The 22,835-nt window shown below is 42.6% G+C and overlaps 2 protein-coding genes and 2 non-coding genes across 4 annotated transcripts; 1 reads left to right on the top strand and 3 right to left on the bottom strand.

Moving 5' to 3' along the window:
• Window positions 1-1,684: 1,684 nt before the first annotated feature.
• Window positions 1,685-2,699, bottom strand: LOC115739571 (methyl-CpG-binding domain-containing protein 8-like). Its single transcript, XM_030672725.2, has one exon. The coding sequence runs from the start codon at window positions 2,605-2,607 to the stop codon at window positions 1,882-1,884; it is 726 nt and encodes a 241-aa protein (XP_030528585.2). The 5' UTR covers window positions 2,608-2,699; the 3' UTR covers window positions 1,685-1,881.
• Window positions 2,700-12,784: 10,085 nt separating this feature from the next.
• On the top strand, window positions 12,785-16,484 carry LOC115739619. Its single transcript, XM_030672821.2, has 5 exons — window positions 12,785-12,978; window positions 13,412-13,886; window positions 13,993-15,316; window positions 15,404-15,550; window positions 15,681-16,484. Exons 2-5 carry the CDS (start codon window positions 13,839-13,841, stop codon window positions 16,229-16,231), a joined length of 2,070 nt encoding a protein of 689 aa, XP_030528681.2. The 5' UTR covers window positions 12,785-12,978; window positions 13,412-13,838; the 3' UTR covers window positions 16,232-16,484.
• Window positions 16,485-16,753: 269 nt separating this feature from the next.
• TRNAY-GUA lies at window positions 16,754-16,842 on the bottom strand. The gene is given in 2 exon segments: window positions 16,754-16,789; window positions 16,806-16,842. It is a non-coding gene; the product is annotated as a tRNA-Tyr (tRNA).
• A 266-nt stretch (window positions 16,843-17,108) lies between these two features.
• Window positions 17,109-17,193, bottom strand: TRNAM-CAU. The gene is given in 2 exon segments: window positions 17,109-17,144; window positions 17,156-17,193. It is a non-coding gene; the product is annotated as a tRNA-Met (tRNA).
• Between the last annotated feature and the right edge of the window lie 5,642 nt (window positions 17,194-22,835).

Below are 22,835 nucleotides of genomic sequence, written 5' to 3'. Positions count from 1 at the left end.
GCTAAGTAGCTAACAAGCGGTTATCAGCAGACAAAGATTAGGGAATACTTGGCACCCCTTGAGGCAATTAATACTTCCGGAAATATGCATGAATTAGATCTATGCATAACCGAACTAAATAGATTCGGACTGAAACTTAAGATTTGTTGCTTTAGCCTGTTCGAGTTCAACTCGGGCCATTCTCATTGTTGGGTTATCGTTTAGTTCGCGTTTTCTTGGTTTTCCAAATTGATCATCTAACAAGCATCGACTGACCCTCTGCCGGTCAATACACAACTATATCGTTTAGACGGCAAAACCGCCGTTCCTAAAAAACCTCGATCTATTATATCAGAAACAGCAAATTTTCACATCACACGTCAACCTCTTCTTCCCACTCAGAGCTGATAACAATTTTCTCCGAGTACCCTTGTATCACTACGGAGTCCTTATCGACATAGTCTATTTCATTGACATTGTACGTACATTCAAGATCACTTTGGAAAGCGAAGTCATGTACTTTGCATTTTGTTAACTGGGATCGATGTTAGGTGGGAAAAAGCTTTCCGTAGAACTTCCTCAAGGCTGTATCTTTCATGGAACCGTATGCTTCCAGTCGCATGACATGACCTCCTGATCGAACAATGTGTCCACAAAATGCCATGTTGTTAAGAAAAACAAGCAAAACTGTTTTGAGTTAATTGTGAGATAACTGAGGTACGGCAATCTTTCTGTTTTTTTTTGGGGGGGTCGAAAAGAGGTACTGTAATCTTAACTGGGGGAATATGTCTGGTTTTTCCATGACCTTATAATGTTTCTGCTGTCGGAATTTGGTGTAGATGTGGAGTTACAGTAACACAACACATAGTGTAACAACTAGTAAAAAAAAAAAAAGATCTGTGAATATTTTCTGCATGAACGTGCCAAGATTTTGCTCTATCCAAACTTTAGACTTTAATTCACTTGGTGTAAATCGTGATCGATCCACGCTAGTTTTGCAATCGGTAAAGAGGGCTCATTTTTTATTTTATTTTTCGAGGTACTCGGTATGGAGAATCACCTGTATTGGATCACATTAATTGAGAGTTCTAGTTTAATTCAACAGTTTCTTCTAGTTTATCTTGAAAGGAGTTTTCGGAGTAAATCTCGTCACGTCGAGCTCAATAAAGTGAGTGAGCTTGTACTCAAGTGGAGCATTGAAATAATTGAATTACGGACCGGTTGGGACCATGTATCGACTAAGACCCATTAATCCATATTCATTTCGCGTGCTGCCGGGGTTAAGAGTGGGCTCCCGATCACCACGACTCGGGGTGACAAAGGCAAATCTTGGCGCGCCGCTTCGCTTTGAATTCTTATTTCTGTCACCAGCACGGAGGTCTATTGCTGCTGCTAATGCTTGGCTTTACTAATTGACATCCTGAACTCTCATCAAGGTGGGAAACAAGGAGCTCCAAATATCATTTGATCTTAGAGCAAGAGACAGAACAAACAGAGAGCATTTCCAAAGGATGAGGAAAAGCAAGAAAGAACAAGCCATCAATCTTGATTTAGCAGGAAGCCTTGCATAGACCAAACAATCGATTGGCTCTCTAGTCATCTCATCTTTTTTCACTGAATTATGTTGCTGCTGCTGCTGTAAAAGCACCAAAGTCGTTACCGTCTCGTCGCCGTCGCCCGCGGAGTCGAATGATCAAACTGTTAACCAAAGCAGTACGACTTGCCACGGAAGTACCAATTGCTAATTTGAATTTGAGGTACAAAACATGATCATCTCTGATTCAATCGTAACATCAAAAAGGACCCCCAAAATCGAATTTTTTTACCTGAAAAACAGAAACCCCCCAAAAAAAAAAAAGAAGAAATGGGGACAAAATTTTCAATTTTGTCCTGTAACTACGACTAAATGACCTTCATGGAGTCCTCCAGTCGAACCGAATCTTCATTCGACTTCGTCTCAGTCGCCGTCCCTTCGCCGTCGTTCTCGAACAACCCGGCGGCATCGTCGGCCTCCCCCAGAATCGCCGCGTTCTTGAATTTTCTTGGCCGGCCTCGCTTCCGCTTCATCGGCCCGAGGTCCACGACCTCAATCGGCACACTCTGCACCGCAGTTGTAGAGCAATCGGTGAGGCATTCGTCGTAGTCGATCCGAACTTGAATTAGGTCAGCGTCGTCGTCCCGACCGGCGGCCACAATGGGGGGATCGGCCTGGGCGGCCGGATCGGTCGAGGGGGCGTCCTTGGCGAAGAGGCGTTGGAGGAGCGAGATGATGCGGGAGTTGTCCTCGTCGAGCGGCTCGTGAGGCGGCGGCGGCGGCTTTTGGCGGGAAAGGGCGGACGAGGAGGAGGAGGAGGAGGAGGCGGCAGCGGTGCCGCGGGGGGCGAGGCGGAGGCGGGAGAAGGTCTGCTTGCGGCTGCCGGCGGATTCGTTGAAGACGGAGCGGTCGATCTTGGGGATGAGGACGCCGTCGTCGTGGGCGGAGGAGGCGGAGGAGGAGGTCGAGAGGGAGAGGGAGTAGAGCTCGGATTGGGTCAGGAGGCGGAGGTCGATGAGGGGGAGGGAGTCGGCGTGGAGGGGGGTATGGCCGGAGTCGTCGGAGGCGGAGGAGGCTGCGCCGGCGGCGTCCATTGCATCGAGAGATTTGGGGGTTTTTATGGGTGGTTACGATGCGGTGCGGAGGAGGCTCGGTTGAGGGAGAAAAGAGGGCTGGGATTTTGATTGCGTGGTCTATTTATAAACTTTGAGAAACTTCAAAAAGGCTCGAAGTGCGATTTACGAATTCGACGCACAAAAAAAAAAAATAGACATTTCTTAATTTTCCTAAATAGGTATGGGAGAGACATAATTAAGGGAAATCTAATTGTCCGAATGCTTAGCTCTTGGATTTAGAGTCTTCCGTCCGTAAAAATTTCATATATCGTTTATCAAATTCGATACCAAATCCGATCTTATAACTGTGTATTGCGTGATTTTATTAACATATGATAAGATCGCTCCATGATTACACATAACACGGAAGAAATATTGCATTGGCAATTACTATTTTCATTTCCATTGAGTGTATAGAGCACCACCAATTACGTATTCGCAACATTGGCTTATTTGGATAATTCGGAGTCCCAAATGGGAAGTTAGTTATTTGCTTTTCTTTTGCTAGTATCAATTAAGAATGAAATCGGTTGATAGGGTATGCATCATTCATTCTAACGGCAACCAACATTTTGGGTAACGAAAACGGTCGGGTCTCCGGAATCATACGATAGTTTTTAGCTTTAAATCTATTTACAAAACGTCTGTATTACTTTGATATCGGTAACTCCATGGAAGTAGCCTAGCACTCTCTCGAGTTCCCCGCTAATATCCTGCTCGCTCGATATCATTAAAATTTGCTAATATGACATCGCTTTCGTATCATGTCTGCTGACAATGGATTTATTGTTGAGTTATTTGAATTGAAGAGACTTGCCATCTAATCTTTCTTTTTAGGCCAAAAGAAAAATGTTAAGTCATTCCTCAAAGACTTAAACATGAGAGCCCGCCACTTCAGAACAAATCAAATTCCAAAAGTTCTTAGGGGGATGTGCTACCAAAACTCAATGAAAAGGCTTTTTTGAGCTACCCAGTTCGTTATTCTATTGGCCTCTCTGCAAAAATTTGGTAGGTGCAAATCTTGAATTGGACCAACAAATCACGGCCCTTCATGACAAGCACCCTCTCTTCCCACGGGAATCGATCTAGACACTTCCTGGCCATTAAGAGAAGAACCAACACCAACACCAAGCATTGCGTGCTTTCTATTTGTCAGAACAAATAGCCGCCGCCGCCGCCGCCGTCGCCTTGAGTTTGAGTGCAGGAGTGTGGTGCTTTCGAGAGGAGAGAGCGGCCGCCTTGAGTCTCTGTGACAGGTCAGGAGCGCCGAAGTGTGATGTTTCCGAGAGGAGAGAGCGGTCGCTTTCGAAGTGGCCTCTGCGGTAGTTGCTCCATCGCATGAAAAGTCGTGGGATTTTTGTAAGACAAACGTATGGAGGGAGTATCATTGGGCAGTACAGGCCAAACACCAGATTGCAAAACCTAACAAGCTTCTGGAACGACCAAGGAGACGCGAATTGATCAGAGCACGCATCAAATGAGAGGAGAGGAGATCAACGGGCAATACAGGCCGAACTGATGAGATCGTGCATTAGTTCTTCAGCTGGAAAAACCTACAACATCCGAAAATCTCGCATTGGATTGGAGGATCGAGCCCCGCCAAGTGATACATAAGCGAAAGTCCAATCCCAAAAGATCATCGCCCTCACGAAATGACTCGTGGTACTTCTCTTCGAGGGCTCGGCCCACGGGAATCGGCCAGGTCATTAGAGGGGTTATCGCATTTTTGCAACGATGCTATAAAGTGCAATTTTCTTGAAATTTCCAAGTTATCTACTTCGCATCTAATGCGCACGCCATTTGCTTTCTGACACTTCCCAAGTTACCTAGCCACCTCAAAGTTGATCTCAGAAAGCGATAGCGTCACCGACAGTGCCTGTCTGAAAGCCATGGATTTGCAAGGCGCCTAGAGATTTCTTTAGGGCCAAACAGAAATTGGCCCACGAGTGTAAAGGCAAAAGTCACAGCTTAACTGCAAGACCCATCCGTCGAGCTTAGTGATCCACCAGTGTCGAGTGAAGGATCGTCGCTCAACGGATAATAGTTACTTTAGATATAACAGGTTGATCTTTCCTAAAAGGTCACATCGACATGAAGATTTGAAATCTCGATGTCGGCCCTTCGCCACCTGGGGCTACGGTATAATCCAGGGATTAGACTGTTCGCCTATTAAAGCAATAGGTGAGCTGGGTTCAAAATGTCATGAGGCGGTTCGGTTCATATCCATTGTGGACGTTAGAGCATTGAGAAATAACGCAAATGATCTCTAAACTTTGGCTCAATGTGTAATGTGATTTATGAATTTTTAATTTGTTCAATGTCATTCTTGAACTTTAGCCTAATATTCACTATCATCCATGAACTTTAAAATTTTTTCAATGCAGTCCCCGAACTTTTTATATATGTGCAATTTAATCCCTAGACTATACGGAGATATTTGATGCTGTCTTTCCATTAATTCAAGTTGAGGGATAACATTAAATATTTCCATATAAATAAAAAAAATTAGATTGAACATAAACCAAAAGTTTCGAAATTATGTTGAGCAAACTAAAAGTCCAGAAGTGACATTACATATCGGGGTAAAGTTCGGAGATCACATTGAACAAATTGAAAGTTCATAGATCACGTTGCATATTAGGTCAAAGTTTAATGACCATTTGTGTCATTGTCCCGGGATTTGTTTTATCTAGCAAACATAAAGGACCGTTGAAGCTAGAACAACGCTAGAAATATTAGTATGTGCGTCCATTAAATGACGGTATACTAATTTTAAATAATTGTCCCACGTCGGCTGAGATGAGATGGTTTAAGTAATTAAGCCCAATAATAAGTACAAGTCCAGTTCCTTGGATCCACGAATATCCAAATCATTACAAACGAAAAGACGAAAGAGGTCTACCCAAGCCCTGCCCAACGAGTAGGCTAACTGTTAAGCTTTGAGGTGTAGCTAAGCGTACTTGTGCTTAGCCCAGACCCGTCTTTGCTCGACGAGGTGGACCGTCCATTCTCGCTAACTAGAACAGAATTCCATGGCCACTTCTTTTGTGTAATTGACTAAGACATTTGTGTAGCTTTCAATGCATCGATGGACCCTCCTATTGTGTATAATCGATACTTTGGATGTCGGATTATTCTAAATTAGATATGCTTAACGATTGTGTTGAGTGCGATCGTCTATATGACCTGATGGAATATTTGGATGTAGCATGAAAAAGTACCAAAAAAGTCATAAATATATTATGTTAGTACCAATTCAGTCATAAATCTTTCAATTGGGCCAATTTAGTCTTAAACATTTTCATATTGGTATTAATTCAGTTCATCCAACCAATTTAGACCGGAAGTCGGTAACATGGACGTCAATCGCGTTACGTGGCATAGTTCGCATTGACGTGGACATGTTTTCATAATCTTTTAATAGTTTTTTCCTCTTTATTTTTTTCCCTTTTTTTCCTTTTTTTCCTTTCCCTTTTCTTTTCTTACGTCGCCAGCCACCAACCATAGGCCGTGGCCGACAAGGGGGGCCTCACCAGTGCTTGCCCTCACCCAAGCATAGCCCGGTGAGGCCGATGACCCTTGCACGTGGTCGATGGCCAGCCAACCACCGACAAAAACAAAAGGGGACAGAAAAAAGAAAGGAAAACATTAAAAGAAAAAATTAAAATTAAAAAAAATTATTAAAAATATCAATTTATGTGTGGCGCATGCCACCTAGGACAGTTGGTGTCCAATTGGTTGAATTGATTGAATTGGTACCAATATGATCAAGTTTAGTACTAAATTGACTAAATTGAAAAGTTTAGATATGAATTTGTACCAATAAATTATGTTTAGGATTTTGTTGGTACTTTTCCAAAAAGTAGTGTATTTGTGGTGATGTAGGTACTCGTCTATTTGATAGACTATTAAGGATAAATGGAAAAGCGCAAATTACGAAAATAGTATCTATATCACTGGCCATATTCAATTCTAGTTATAGTCATGAAAATCAAGCGCTTTGAGATTCAAAAATGCCAAATCCTCTCTTGATTATTTTTGGCATTACAGTACATGTGGCTATTCCCAAATCTAGGGGAAATACATTCGTAGGTCCGGACCCCTGTTGTCGCTAAGTGGAATCCTCGCACCGAAAACCCCAATTCATGAACCAGACTTGGTCATTACAACTCTAGAATCTACCACCATATAATAGCTTTCATATTCGGCTCTGGTCATAGTCAGGGAAATCGAGCGCTTTGAGATTCAAAAGTGCGTAATCTTCTCTTGATTATTATTTGGCAATATAGTACATGTGGCTATTCCCAAACCTAGGGGAAGTATGTTCGTGGGTACGGACCCTTTTTCTCGTTAAGTGGAATCCTTGCACCGAAAAAGTCAATTAATGAACCAAACTTGGTCATTGCAACTCTAAATCCGCCACCGTATAATAGCTTTCATATTCAATTTTGGTCATAATCATGGAAACAGAGCACTTTGAAATTCAGAAACGTCGAATCTTCTTTTGAGTATTATTTGGCGTTTTAGTACATGTGGCTACTCCCAAATCTAGGGGAAATACATTAGTGGGTCCGGTGGAATCCTTGCACCGAAAACCTCGATTCATGAATCAGACTTGGTCATTATAACTCTAGAATCCGCCACTGAACAATAGCTTTCATATTCAATTCAGGTCATAGTCATGAAAATCGAGCGCTTTGAAATTCAGATATGCCGAATCTTCTCTTGATCATTATTTGGCATTTGAGTACATGGGGCTATTCTCAGATGTAGGGGAAATACGTTCATGGGTCCAGACCCTTTTTGTGGTTAAATGGAACCTTGGCACCGAAAACCCAATTCATGAACTAGACTTTGTCATGACAAATCTAGAATCGGTTGCCGTATATATATTCAATTATGGTCATAGTCATGAAAATCGAGCACTTTGAAAGTCATAAATTTCAAATCTGCTCTTGATTATTATTTGCCATTTTAATACACGTGGCTATTCCTAGATCCAGGGAAAATACGTCGGTGGTTCCGAATCCCTTTTTTTTGTTATTAAGTGGAATCTTTGTACCGAAAACCTCGATTCACAAACCATACTTAGTCCTTACAACTTTAGAACCGGCCATCGTATAATAAGTTTATGACCTTTCGGACAATTTGCTCTCCATGTTGATGGCCCGATTTTTATTTTTTGTGGATATCGATAATGTCCATGCTTATGCTTAATTCAGCTTGTGTGTTGAATGATGCACCTAATTTATAACCCATCAATCAAAGACATGATCAAAGACTTTTTCCAATCCAGCCAAATATAATTAAAATTCATGTTTATAAACTGCCGATCTGAAAATCGATTTGAGGGCATCTTGAATAAATCAAGCGCTATATTTCGGCATGGCAACAATTGATATCGAGATTCACTCAAATAAGGGTGTTTGCACCCATTATGCTGAGGTTCGGGTTCACTCAAATCATGTCAATTCCCATCCTTTTCGACATTAGTCTCATCCATCATTTGTCACCTCAAACATTATGCCAAGTGGCCCCTAACAAAGGTAGTGTCACAATTAATGTTCAACTACCAATCCTTTTCTCTAACAGTTCTACTCGACTCCTATTAAATAGAGTGGACGTCCCTTTCACATACATCAAGATAAATCGAATCCTTGCAAGCGCTCGTCAAACCAAGTCCCCTAATCGGAAAGACGCCCATGAATGGAATTCTCAAGGCAGCTTCAAGATGCCCCACGTGAAAACATAAGGCTAATTAAATAAATACGACACGATACGATACGATACCAATTAGTTTCGACTTAAAACCGTCTACTTTCACAATTTCATTGTGAGCCAATTATCTTACGAAATAGAACCGCGTCTGTCCACGCAATTAACTTTGAGATGGGCGGTGCCCTTTCCCTGTCCTTTGAGATCTGACCGCAAAAAAACTAATCGCAACTACGTGAGCTAAGGGCGCCTAGTGGACGTCGCGCACCCAATAATTGCACAATAATTAGGGTTTCTTTCTTCGCATAATCATGCCCTAAAAGTGTGATGAAAATCTGAGGAAGGTACGACGATGTTGCCGGTCGGGGGCCCATGAGGTGAGGGAAGAAAGACGGTGGCATGTTCCGTGCATGTGACCCCGTCTCTTTCACGAAAACCCGGGTTCACAGTACAAAAGCCCGCCAACAGAGCCATGGTGGATTGCCATTCATCGACAAGTTTTTTTCCGTTAAAAAAAAAAAACAGAAAATTCTTTTTCAAGTATTGAAAGGAACGAGAAAATTAATAAAAAAGAATTTTCAAACGAACAAAAAACAACTGATTTTCAATAAATAGGACTTCCTTTTCTAGCAACAAGACAATTATATCGTGCGTCTAAGTTTGAGCAACTAGTCCTTTGTTGCATGATGGTTTATAAATATAATTTCATGATTTCTTTCTTGATTTTTCTGTAAATTTTTTGATAGATCACGAAATAAAGAAAGAGATGTTACGTAGGAAAGAAGTTATAGGGCCTAACTCCCCAAAAACCGTTAATTTTAAGAGTTAGTCTCAAATCCACCCCGAACTTTTTTTTTGTCTTGGAGAAAACTCATAATTTTATGTCTAGTCCCAAATTTGCTTCGAACATTTTTTTTTTGTATCGAAAAAAACTCAAACTTTAGTACAATCCCAAATCTACCCCTAATTTGATTTTGTCTAAAACAACTATAAATTTTCAATATATTCTCAAATCTACCTAGCAATCCAATCACAACTTGTTATGACATTTTCATCTCGATAAAAAAACCCACATTAGCAGAGTATTGAGGCAATGAGTATGGACCGGCATGGTATTTCCATGTAGATAACAAATCCATCCCAATAAAGAAATTCTTCAAAATGAAACCACTCTACGATGTGAAAATTATTTGCAACTAATAGCAATTTTTGGACGCAGGGCTAATGAGGAAGATTTAAAACTAGAGTAAAAATTAGTGATTTTTCTTAGACAAGAAAAATATTTGGCTGAGATTTAGGACTGGACCTAAAGTTTGGTGTTTATAGAGAATTTGGCCAAGGATGGAGCAATACTCAAATATTATGGGTGACCATGATTTCGTAGTAGAATCAAGAAGCGGAGACGGAGTCGAAGAATAGAGATGATAAAATGGATCTAGAATCCACATTTAACTCATATTTACTAGTGGAGAATCATAAATAGGTTGCCTTCAATTTTAAGAAGAACCTTAAGTGACTCATAAATGGGTTATTTAGAAATTTAATGGGTCCTAAATAATAGATTTTAAATGGGTCATAAATGAGTTAGCTAATATAACTATCTTAATTGAGTCATAAACAGATTTCCTAAATATTTTAAAATTTTTGAGTTTTTATTATTTTGTTTTTTTTTTCCTTTTCTTTTTCTTTATTTTCTTCTTTTTTGTTTTTCATCCTACCTTCGTTGGCTAGCGATGGCCATCGGTGAGCCTCGAGCTCGCTTGGGTTGGTCGAGAATCAAACTTGCCTGCCTCGGCAAGCTTGTGCTCGCCTAGTTCTTATCGAGAATCGAGTTCGTCCTTGCCTAGATCCGGTCGAGAATCCGACTTGCCGAGAATGGAGCTTGGCGAGCTTGTCCTCACCTGGATCTTATCGAGAATTGAGCTTGCCTAGATTAGCGTTGGGCGAGCACGAGCTCGCCCGGATCAGCCACGTTGGTGGCCTATTATCAAGGCCAGGCGATAGCGAAGGAAGGAGGTAGAGGGAAGAGAAAAGAAAAAAAGAAAAAGAAATAAAAAAAAATCAGATAAAATATAATCAAACTTTTAAAAGATTTAAAAATAAAAATAAAATGAGTGTTTTTTTAGATAACAAAAGAATCATATTTTTTTTAAAAAATTATAAAAAAAATTGTCCACTATTAGTCATATATTTTTTCTCAAAAACTTATAAGAAATAAATAATTTTAGATTGGATTAAATATATAAGTACTTTGGGAACATGAATTGGGTCAGGTATATATCAAAAAAGATTTACTACGTATAAATGAGTCATAAACTGGTTGATCGGTCAATTCGGGTTGGATCGAATCATTAATGACCCTAACATAAACTCGATCCGATTCGACCCACTGGTCGGACGAGTTTACCGGAGAACCGATGGAACCGGTTCCAGATTGGGGGGGCGACGTCACGGGTGACTTCACGTTGGCAGCGACTGGGAAACGCGTCGATCAGGAAACTGACAGTCGCCGTCGTGCGCACGACATGCGGGCCCTCCCCACGTCCCGTCTGTCGTTCCCTCTATAAAAAAAATAAAAATAAAGCTGCTCAGGTTACGCCTTCTTTGGCGTCTAGTCTATTACGTTATTACCCCTAAGAAAATGACGTGGAAAGATGCGTAGGATATCTCCCCAAGTGAATTCCACGGTTCAGAAAATGAACGCAAGGTCGAGGGCACCGAATTGTAGTTACAGCCACGAGAAATCGAATCGATCATGCACGACCGCCAGGATAGCAACTGGGGCGCGATGGTGCTGCGTGTTCGATTCCTTGCCGAACACGTGGAGAGAGGAGACCGAGACTACTATTGGACGGCCGCCCAAAGTTAAGAGGCATTGATCGACTGCGGGAGTTTGATTGTCCCTATGGCAATCAGTTAGAGATGGCAGTGATTGACCGCACGAAAAGGATAAAAGTCGAAAGACCAAAAGCATATACTCACAGCGAAATTTAAAGGATCAAAACTCCACGCAACCTAAATAGTGCAGCGTATCACGTTATTCGTGTGTAACCAAACGCGATCGGCTGTGGCTTGTTCCTGATTCGATACTCCAAAAATTAAATTGACATCTCGCCCGTCAGTTCCGTTTATTGTGATCGACTTTGACTGATCTCGTGATTGTGAATGGGATTTTTTTGCGCTGATTGGAATGCATTACTTACACGCCAGAAAAAGAATACAGATCCCATGGACCTTTTTTTTTTTTTTTTCTCTCCTCCTCTTAGCAATGTACGTTAATTGTCTAGATAAAAGCCGACGAAGTGGACACTGCATGGGCGAAATGTGCTATAAACCGGAGCAAAATCAATCGATTGAAGAGGAGAAATTCAAATTTTATTCGCCGTCGAAACACTGTATGCGCCTAATAATTAACATTTACCCACCCGATTCGACAATTGGCAGGTCAATCCGGCTTGTTGTTTTTTAGTTTAATTTTTTTTGTATTTGTCTGAACTTTCTAATTTGGCTGGTTTATTCCACAATTGTTCTTCTCTTTTTTGTTCTCTCTCTCTCTATCTTTGTCTTTCGGCATGAAATTCCTTTCTTATCAGATTAAATAACGCAACCTCTTGCATGTCGTGCTGTATTCCCCTTGCTTCAGATCCTACGTTAAGTTGATCTGTTTTCAATGTTAAATTTCTTGGGGGTTAATACCAAAAAATTACCATAAATGCTAAACCCGTTACGCCCTCATAACAATTATCCCAAATTATTTTTTTTTCTCAACATGGCAACCCGTGACGCATTCTTCTCCGTGTCACTAAAAATTCACACAAAATAAAAGGAAATTAGCTCGGTATAAAGGTGGCACGAGCATGCCAATTTGAGATTCTGTACGGTGCAAATCTCAACTTATTCGGTGACATCAATAGTCGTCAAACATCTTTTCTTTATCGTTTTATCGGATCCGAGCGTTACAACCCAACAACGGGAGGAAGACAATCTTAAAATCCAGAGGCTAATAATAATGTTTGCTTTGACCGGATATTTAAACGTGATTTTGAAAAGCGAATCTCTCGGCACTATCCGCAACACAATCTTTATGATCTTCTCGATAATTAATCACTACGTGCATTTATATTCATCAACATCCCTAAGTACCTTAATCAATTCAACGGGGGATGAAACTCCAATGATTTGGATTTTTCGACGGCAGTGACAGGTGCAGGGCGGGGTGAATTTTTCCTATCTTTTAATTTCCTGATATGGGCATAGCAAATCTTCGTGACATGTCCAGAACATTGAAAGATAATAAAGTAAGAATCCTTACATTTTTTTTTTATGGTATGTAAATACAAGGTAGCTGACACCACGGCGTGTTTGTGCGCGTATGTATGTCTTTTACCGAATGATCCCGAGCTATATTTCTCTTCCATCTTCCTCCACCACCACCGCCTCCACCACCAAAAGACCACCACATTCTCTCTCTCTCTCTGTGTCTCTGTCTCTGAGAGGAGACGTGGTTACCTTCTATTGGATCTACGCCATTCCGGCGTTAAGCTCTGTTCAACTGCTTCCGGAGCGAGCGCCGAGAGGGTTCTCTTCTCTCGGTGGATTGGCGTCCATCAATCTGGCAAACTTCAGCTTCACCAGGTACGGTTCTTCGGGGTCTCGCTTCTCGAATTCGCAACGGATATTGCAGAATCGAGGGTGTGTTCTGTTTTTGAGGGACGTCTCTGCTCGTTTCGTGAAATTCGACTCCCCGTTCATGAGTTCTTTTTTTTTTTTTCCTTTCCTTTTTTGGGTGGTTACGCTGTCCCGAGCAAGAATCCGAACCCCGTGGCTGGTTTATGTTTGACCCCCTAGGATTCTGGGTCCGCTTCTTTTCTTGGAAGCTCTACTGTTACGGAAAAGATTGGCCCAATTGCGGCCGATTCTCTTAAACTTGATCTTGCACGGTCGAGTCTCGCATTCTTCTTCTTCTTCTTCTTCTTCTTCTTCTTTTTCTGTTCTTTCAAATTCTGTTCGCTGGGTTGTAGAATACTTCTCTCATGTGTTTTGGCCTGTCTTGATGTTGCCTGAGCAGGGAGGGTTTGGAGGAAACATTCAGTGAAGCTTCTGGAGAGAAGCTGCTGGGATTACAACTCTGGCCTTCGCTGTAGTGGTATTTTCTGGAGCCAGAGCAGGCGTCGGCCCTTCGCGTTCTGGGCTTCAGTCCTATATCGATTTTGCTCGCTTTCTGGTTTGGTGTCTTCCCATTGATTATGGTTAACGTTTGATTTGATCTTGTTGTCTCTGATGTGATCTCCACGTAAGAGCATCTGATTGAAAGAGTTCGATAGAGGAAAGTCAGCGGAGATGTGACCATCATTTTGATAAGAGGGAAGTGTTCGAATACCATTCGGTTGAACTTTAGAGAGGAAGTAAGAGAAATAAGTATAACTTACACAACTTCACGAGCTTCCCTTCTTAGCTCGGTCACGCCTTCAAGGTAGTGTCTGTAATATCGGGTGATGGCTAAGCTTAACTGCTTTTCCGGGTTCATGGGGAGGAAGAAGAAGGTGAGATTTTAGCCAACTGTTGATTAAAAATTGATTTGATCTCTGAGGTTTCTTTTGCATCTCTTAGATATTTGCTAACTTTACCCTTTTGATTCCTTGTTTATAGGTTGTTGAGGAAACGACCATAGTCAAGGATAAGGCAGTACAAGTGACTCTTGAACATCCCGTGAAACCATGTAAGGCTGATGAGTTGAAATTGACGACTTTCAGTGTGTCAGTTCCTTTCGGTGTTGAGGAGAATTCGAAATGCAATGTTAGGATCGTGAGTGATGAGAGGCCGCTTGTGGTTGATTCAGCTGAGGTAGCATATGAGGGGGAAGACGAGCATGAAGAGCACGTCTCCATCAAGAGGGACTTCTCTGATTTAGATCTCCAATCACATGTAGCTAATAATTTGGTCGGAGAAGAATCTCATTCAAGCAAGGGAAAGATGATATCTGGCGACCTTGTTTACACCGATTTGGATTCTCCAGAGATTAAATCTGGAAATTTTGTGGAAAGGGATAATGACATGATTCAAAGTGGACATGTGAGTGATCCAGGGATGAGGAAGGCAGAGTTCTGGGGTTCCCCGATGCTTAAGCGCTCTTGTTCTGGTTTAGATACAAGGGAGGTGATGCGAACGCTAGCAGATCAATTGCCTCCATCCAAATCTCAGTCATTCAAAGAGCTGCAGGGCTTATCGCGTGGAGTGAGGGAGGATATTATTCCAGGTAGCCCAGTGTCGGTGATGACACGCTGCAGCGCTGATAAAGTAATGTTGAAAAAGCATTCGTCTAGCCAGGTTCTTCCTTCAAGAAGTAGGAGATTGTGGTGGAAGCTGTTCCTCTGGAGCCACAGAAACATGCAAAAGCCTCAGAATAAAAAACCAAAGCCAATTCCTGCTTTGGCCGCTATCAACCAGCAAGGAGGCTACTCTTCCGACACTATTGAGCCTAACAGGGCATTCAAGTTTGGCAAGATGGAATCACCAGGATCATTTACAGAAGAATCCATAAACCAAGTTGAATATGATAATAAGAATGAGAAAAAGGGCTGGGATGGTCTCAGAGGCTCTTCTGGCCTATGGCCTCAGAACCAATGGGTCGCCTTCCCCGCAGAATCATCATCGTTCAAAAGAGTAGACGAGTGGGTGAAGGATCTATGCATTGATACCTCCATCGTGGATGATGATGCTGAGAACAGTGATGAGGCTATCATTTACCCGCCTTCACCCGAGACTATCAGATCTCCGACAAGGAGCGCCGTGCATTTGCATAGGCGTCAGGATATTAATCTCTCGGAAGAGATGCTGCATGCAAATAGCGTCATCCAGACTCTCAATTCTTCCTCCTCTGTGGCTCATGTATCCGGAATGGGGTTGAAAGTCATTCCCACCATGTGTCTTTTCTCTAGTCTCAAGTCCGTCAACTTGTCAGGCAACTGCATAGGTATGCTGTCCATTAAGAACAACTTGTTCCAGAGATATAACCAATAGTAGCATGTATGTTCTTATCCAGTGATTATCTCTTTTGCAGTTCGCATTCCTCCGGGTTCGCTGCCCAAGGGGCTTCATGTACTCGACTTATCAAGGAACAAAATCAATGCTATTGAAGGGCTTAGAGAACTGACTAGATTGCGTACACTTGACCTCAGCTACAACCGCATCTCTCGAATTGGACATGGTAATTAGCTATGCCCTTTGCTCCCGTGATACGATGAAAAGTTGTAACTTCTCCAATTTTTTAAGAACTCTTCATGACAGTGCTTGGTTGACATGACACTAATTGGAATTTAAATTTCCATCGGTGCTAGGGCTCTCAAATTGTACAGTTATCAAGGAGCTCTATCTCGCCGGGAACAAGATCAGCGATGTGGAGGGTCTTCATAGGCTGTTGAAGTTAACGGTCTTGGACCTCAGTTTCAACAAAATAACAACCACAAAAGCTCTCGGCCAGCTCGTGGCTAACTACAGTACAGTGCAAGCTCTGAACCTCTTGGGAAATCCAATTCATAGCAACATCAGCGATGACCAACTCCGCAAGGCAATTTGCAGTCTCCTTCCAAAGCTTGTTTATCTCAACAAGCAGCCCATTAAGCAACAGAGGGCGGTAGACGTGCTCACTGATAGCGTAGCAAAAGCCGCTGCTGGGAGCAGCAGCCGGGGATCTTATAGGAAAGCAGCAAAGAGAACGAGCCAAGTCGGGTTGCTCTCCTCCAGAGTCAACAAGAGCAGCGCCGGTGTCGGGAACAAGAGCAAGAACAAGTCAAAGAGCCATTCTCACCACCATTCGGCTCACAAAAATGCATCGTCTGCACTTGTTTCAACCCACTCACTGAATCATTCCCCTTTCCGAGGTGGATGACTTTTGTTTCTGGAATGAGCATGCGAGGTCTCGCCATGTTTCCAAAATGCCGCCTTGTGGGTTACTTCGTCACGATGTCGAGTTTGGTTCAAGAAAAACTAGTACGCTGGACTGTCTGTTTCGCCTGCTTTAGTTATTGTTTCTCCAGTCTTTCATGTTTATGGTGATCGATCGATGTTATCCGAGTTACTTTGGAACGTCGAATGTAAACTTGTACTTCATTGCGCTGAGAATAATACGAGGTTCAGTAGAATACCGGTGGTTATGATACAACTGGTTTTATGCGAATTTTGTTTGGCGTTGCTGGGTTGACAAAACATGATTTACTAAGATGTAATGCCCGCATAAGTTTCTGGTTCTGCATAAGTACTGCCTAGCAAAGAGCATGTCAAAGTCGTTTTTGAGCGGTCATTGGAAGACTTACATAATAACCATGTATAGTCGAGGGAATCATCAATGTAAAAAACGAAAGAAAGAAAGAAAGTTGACATCTAAAATGAAAAAAAGTAAAAAATGAAGTAATCCGACCTGCCGGATTCGAACCAGCGACCTAAGGATAAGCTGTGGAACCACACTACAGTCCTCCGCTCTACCAACTGAGCTAAGGTCGGATTTGTTGATTGTTCCGGCAATATTGTCAATATATGTATGATGGAGCGCCGCGAGGTAGCTCCATAAACAGAACAAGGACCGAAGGTGAGGTGGCATGAAAATCCGAGTACAAAGGTCTTGTTAAATTTATGATACGGACTTGGAACATTAGAACAAGAGGTTAAAAGAAAAGGAAAATCCAAAGTGACATCCTGAAATTGTAGAAGAGCACATTAGATTAGAGCCGTGCTTTAAGAAAAGAGTTGTGAAAAAGAGGGGAGGAGAATGGGGTGAGAGAGGCTCGAACTCTCGACCTCAGGATCACTCAGAAGCTATGAGACCTACGCGCTAGCCAACTGCGCCACCACCCCAATCTTGGTGCGGTTGTCGTGTAAACAATACATAATTGAGCTACGTTCGATGAATCCATAATTTGCACGTTCCTTTTTAATTGTGTGTAATTAGCCCTAGCCTTGAGGAAATTAACTTGAAGCGCTTTATCCCTTCCTAATAAGAACTAGATGTAGTCCCCTATCCGCGCATTTTTGGCACGTAACAAACGCGTGTACAATCGCGTACGCTTTCGGACGGCATATTAGACATGTGATAAGTCGCGGGAAGCCAAATCCCACGACGACATCATCCTTACGCGACTCTTGCAACATGATGACGTGGCTTTTGCAACCATCTTCTTGGGTTAATCAGGTGACTCGGAGTTATATAAGCCTCCACCTCTTTCCCATTCTCGCTATGGACTGCACTTCCAATTGACAAAACGATGTCCCAAAGTATAGAAATATCGTGGTTCGCCTATGTCGGTTATTCTAGCCTCTTTATCAATGGATTAATTGCCTTTCGCAGTCATCACATTTGAATGTGATAAAAGAATCATGAGACGTTTTTTTCCTTCTGCAACTTAATCATTGTTCATTCTTTTCAAGAGAAAATAGTGAGAACAGTGAAGAATGACGATGAAATCCTGCCCCTTTCTCGAACGTGAGATCCAAGATGAGGACTCTTTCGAGGGTTGCATCGGCGATAATAAATCCGTGAAAAACGAGATATGTCCACTACGTAATATACTTTTTCGATCAGTGATTCAAGTATAGTTTTGAACACGTTTTCCATATAAACCGCTGCTGTGTATGTAATGGGAATGCATTCTCTTCACATGCTCACGAAAAATAGCTTGAAAAACCGACCGGAGAAAGCGAGTCATGTCTGGCCTTAAGAGCGATCAAAGCGAAGCCACTTGGGGCAGCAGGCAGGCACAAGGGAACTCCTGAGAAAGCGAAAGCTAAAACCCTGATCATCACGTGAACAGATATCGCGATCTTTCGCGAGCAAGAAAGAAGTAATAAAGAAAAGGGGCGAAGCATGCACGAGGCATTCGATCGAGCTTCCCTAAGTGGAGGGGGGGGAGTCTGAGGAACGACACAAGAGAGATCATATCTCCTTCTCGACCGTCCTGTTGTTTTTGCAAGCCGCTGCAGCTTTTTAAAAATGGAAGAGAGAGAGAGAGAGAGAGAGAGAGAGGAGCGCATCCCGGCGTGGCCATCGATTGGTGGTGGGGTTTCTGCAGCGGTGGTGGTGGATAATAGGAGACAGTGGGGGTTGGTCAGTCAAGTGGCGCCCTTGCCTGCAAAAACATGGAGAGATGTTGTAATGTTGTCATGTTTATGTTATGAAGTCGATAAAAAGGAAGAAGATGAAGGACGGACAGACAGCTCACAGTTCAAGGTAAGCGATACGACCCCACGTGGGAAGAAGACTGAATCTTCTCTGCCACTTCACGGGACTCGCACATTGCCCATGAAAAAACTATTACCTGGGAGAGAGATAGACAGACAGAGATTCGTCCTTAACCTTAATAGCTGTCTCTCGTCGTCCCTAACGCTGGCCAACGCCCTCTTTACGGGCTAAATGGCGCCGTATATCGCCTCCCCTCGAGCTCATGCAGATTAGGAGCGAGTAAGTTGGACCGATCAAATCGGGAACCTTTCAGATCGGATTAAACCGACCGGTAGGGTCCAATTCTCGGGAGTGCTGGTCCGATTCCCTGTTCCATAAAATTGGACCGGTGATCTTCGATCCGATTTCCGCTTTTGGGAGGAACCGGATTGATTATTTTTTATTTTTTAAAAATATTAAAATTAAAGTACGTGATACTCACCACTACTAATAATCCACCAATTCCATTAGACCACCTATGAACCGGTCCGGTTCCAAGACCATCCAGTTCGGTTCCCAATCCTAGAAACTAAGAACCAATCATTTCGGTCCGATTTCTAGCCCCTAGGTGGGACTAGATCGGGAACCGATCACCCCTAATTCAGATTCATATTAATTAGACCTCGTCTCGACTCAAATAGACAAGAAGCTATAGAAGTTACTGCACGGTTTACTGATTATGTTGACCAAGCCCATATGAACCACTAATCACGCGGGGTGGACATTACCGCTGATTTGGACATAGTTGATCGACATGATCTATACCCCATGCGATGTCGATTGCGAGTAACATCGTTAGTTTTGATATGCTGGAATTAGTGCTGGAAGGCCTTGGTTGTCATTCTACGAGCTCGATGGATTATTTACAAGTTCGAGCTAAGCCCCCTTAGCATTTAGCCCCGCGACATAAGCTTTAAGTGCAAAAGCACTAGAATAGTTAGTTGAATCGACAAGGACTACAGACGCATAACTATTATTCAAGATTCTTGTTCATCGCACATCTGACGGTAATGAATGTAGATGTCCAGGAAATGAAGATACAGGACCCGTGATTGAATGTTGTTACTTCGTGTCCTTTTTTCTCATGAACCGAGTTTGATCATGTTAGACAGTGTACGTCTACCACTTGCCCGGAGAGCAAAATACGATGTGCGCGAAAACCGTATACAATACGTACTTCAATACCCAATTCGATTGTGAACATGACATGATTATGTGCTGTCGGTGCTGGCCCTGCTAGCCGCATCGAAAGATCTCCTTTTCCAAACCTTTTTCTATTCTTAGAAAGCCGTCGTCTTCAATCTCTATGTAAGCCGACCTTAACAACAATCTTCGAGGGGGGAAAAAAACGAGAGGAACTGCAAGATCACGGATCAAGATAAGTAGACTTGCGTATGCTGATTAGATAAACTGTACAAGACGTCCGGACCACGTTGAAATATCTTTTTAGCGGTCGGATGATTGATTGAAACGCAAGAAGATTCAAGTAAGCCTGGAACGTCTTCCATCATTAGTTGTACGGGTTCTCTCCAAATCGACGATACGATTCCTCGCTAAATTCAAACCGCGATACTTCGAGATGGTTAAGTTGCCAATTGCTGAAATCGCGCATCTCCCTTATCGTCATCTTTACTCTTTGACAATCAGGCCCTTGGCACGATTGGAACTACCTTCAGCATCTCCTCAACCATCCATCAAGAATTTGTAGCACTAGTGGTGTTAGAGTAATCAAATAATAAATCACGTTTTCATCTAATAACTTAAGCTTTTAGAATAATTGATAGTGGTCCTACAAAATCTCACGGGTGGAATGAGAGTGTAAGGCAGAAGATGTACTGATCTAATATGTGTGGGTCTATGAATTGACATCGATAGATCGAGGGGTTACTAATATTTTTGCTTAGCGAGGACAGAGGAGCTCCAACCCACTCGGCATCGGAGCCTTCCCCTTGCTCGAAGCTTGTTGGTCATCGAGCAAGCCGATGTGGCTGTCCATCATCGCCCACCACCTAAGCTCCAAGGATCTGACTAGCTTGCCGACCGTCTTTTGGTCTGGTCCCGCCGTGCCGTGGTTTGACTTACGTTCAGGGTTCGAGCATTTCTTGAGGTAAAGCTCACATGCCGGTCACGACTGGTGGATGAACGACCAACGAGGGTAAATGGCTTCAAGCTTCTTTGATGGCTAACGGACATGATAGTGGACAGCCATGAGCGCATATAATCTAAAAGAATAATGCAATAAACACAGTGCTTACCTAAGAAACAGCTCTTTTTTTTTTTCTTGTTTCTGGGGTTTGACCGAGGAACGATCTCGGTTCGGTAATCTTGTTCTCATCGCAACCGCCCATTTCACATGATCTCCCACCACCTTTTTCTAGGGTTTCGTTTTTCTTTTTGCATAGGATAATCTAGTTTCTGTTTGTTTTATTAAGAAAAGATAAGACATCGCAAACTGCCGCCATTCGATCTCCATTTGTCGTTTGGAAGTGGGCAAATCACAACGAGGTCGGTAATAACATGGGGCCATGTGGGAATGTTGGATTGGGCCTCGGGGAAGTTGGCGGACGTCTTGCCTTGCCTATGGAAACCCTAGAATAATAAAATAAAATAAAACATGATAAGACCGGTCAAAACTATGGGGGTAAAATGCCAGGGTCAAAGAAGCATCAGAACATGCATGGCGTGAGCTGAGCTGTGTGTTGTTGTGCGTCTAAGCTAAGCTGTTCCAAAGCAAATGACAGAGAGAAAGGCAAAAGCGAGGGTCAGGTTAAAAGATGAAAAGAGGGAGAAGAACATTTGGAAATTGTATAGATTGCGCCTCAAATGGTCTTATTTTTATGCCTTGGTAGTTGAATCGTTGATGTTGATATCTCATGTATATGTATTCACGGACAAAGTGAAATGGAATGGAAGTAAGGATTCTCTTTTTAGGCAATCGCTTCTTTCTTCTAACTCTCGAAACATCCTAGTCATATAATGTGGAGACACGATGAAGGATAGAATTGCGTGATTAAGGTAAAGATTCTTCCCGGGCATGACCTTGTCGACAAGAATTTCACCTTAATTGTGTTTCCTAGTTGGTGTAAGGCACGGGATCGAACCCAACGTGGCACCCACCTGTCCCTCCGAAACCGGCTTAATAATTCGACGACGACGAGTAGCTATATTTTCAACGCGGAACCTTGAAGAGGCCATTAACTTTTTCCTTAAGGTCGTGCACATAAATGTCGCCCCCAACACCATACCTACGCTTATTTGTGCCTTCACTTTGCACATTATGTGACAGCTCAAGGGGCAGGCAAAGCAAGCGAGAGCTCTTCAGGGATGCACTAAATGAAACTCGAAAACCATGATTAAATGCTAACCGGCGTCGTTGGAAAAACCCTAAAAATCACAGCTGACACCAGACGCGGTTATGCGCAGGGGAGACAATGTCTTCGCTCCTCTCTATCCCTCGATGCAATCGATAGGAATGAGCACTTGACCTTGACCACAAGACGTCTTTTGTTTTTTTTTTTTTTTGCAGGCCCTCTCGAGTCTCGAGCAATGGAAACCAATTATTGAGTGTCGAGGAAGGGAAAAACCCTGCATGAAAATCATGATGATCAATCTCTAGGATAGTGGCAATGCTGATCTGTAACGGGTCCACCCCTCCATGGAAAGGGAAGCAGGTTTGCTAGTAGGGAATCGAGGTTAAAGGCGAAAGTTAACCATGATCTATGTTGTTCTCTGATTGAGTAAAAAAGGGAGAGGGTAAATTACATCCTTTTTCTTCGATTGTTCATCTCATCGCCTGTTTTCGGTAGCGCAACCAAGTTTTAATGCACGCGTTATCGTCAAATTAACAGCATTCGGCACTTGTTATTCACACACTAGCCGGTAACAAACCACCGGTCGATGGTGCAAAGTCATGCCTCCGATCAAGATGGGACAAAAATTCACAAGCACTCAAAGAAAAAAGAAGGGTCTAATGTTTCTCATCGAATGGAATGGCTAGCTATTACGACGATATACGGATATGAAAAATTGTTGGAACAAAAATCTTGTATCAAATCGTTAAATTACCAATGTACTAGGTGTAATTACTCGTACGGTAATCATGTGTAAAGTCTAGCCAAGTCCGTTGCCGTTGTCCCTACGGTCTATCCAATTCACCACGAGAGCGAGAATTTCTTTTGACCTCCTAAGCAAGATAAAAGATGAAAAGGAAGGAAGCCACAATGACATGGTAAGAGATAGGGGGTTGATCAAAGTTACTCAATTAGTCAAGATAAAAGGAGGG

Source organism: Rhodamnia argentea, chromosome 2 (assembly GCF_020921035.1).
Source record: "Rhodamnia argentea isolate NSW1041297 chromosome 2, ASM2092103v1, whole genome shotgun sequence".
NCBI lineage: Eukaryota > Viridiplantae > Streptophyta > Magnoliopsida > Myrtales > Myrtaceae > Rhodamnia > Rhodamnia argentea.
Note: the sequence above shows the minus strand (reverse complement) of the source record. Positions and strands in the feature narration are given on the sequence as shown.

Bases quoted from the DNA above. Each gene is read 5' to 3' on its own strand.
- LOC115739619 (XM_030672821.2), top strand. From the start codon at position 13,839: ATGGCTAAGCTTAACTGCTTTTCCGGGTTCATGGGGAGGAAGAAGAAG. The intron at 13,887-13,992 runs GTGAGATTTTAG...CCTTGTTTATAG, and splicing joins TCATGGGGAGGAAGAAGAAG to GTTGTTGAGGAAACGACCAT. The intron at 15,317-15,403 runs GTATGCTGTCCA...TCTCTTTTGCAG, and splicing joins CTTGTCAGGCAACTGCATAG to TTCGCATTCCTCCGGGTTCG.
- LOC115739571 (XM_030672725.2), bottom strand. From the start codon at position 2,607: ATGGACGCCGCCGGCGCAGCCTCCTCCGCCTCCGACGACTCCGGCCAT.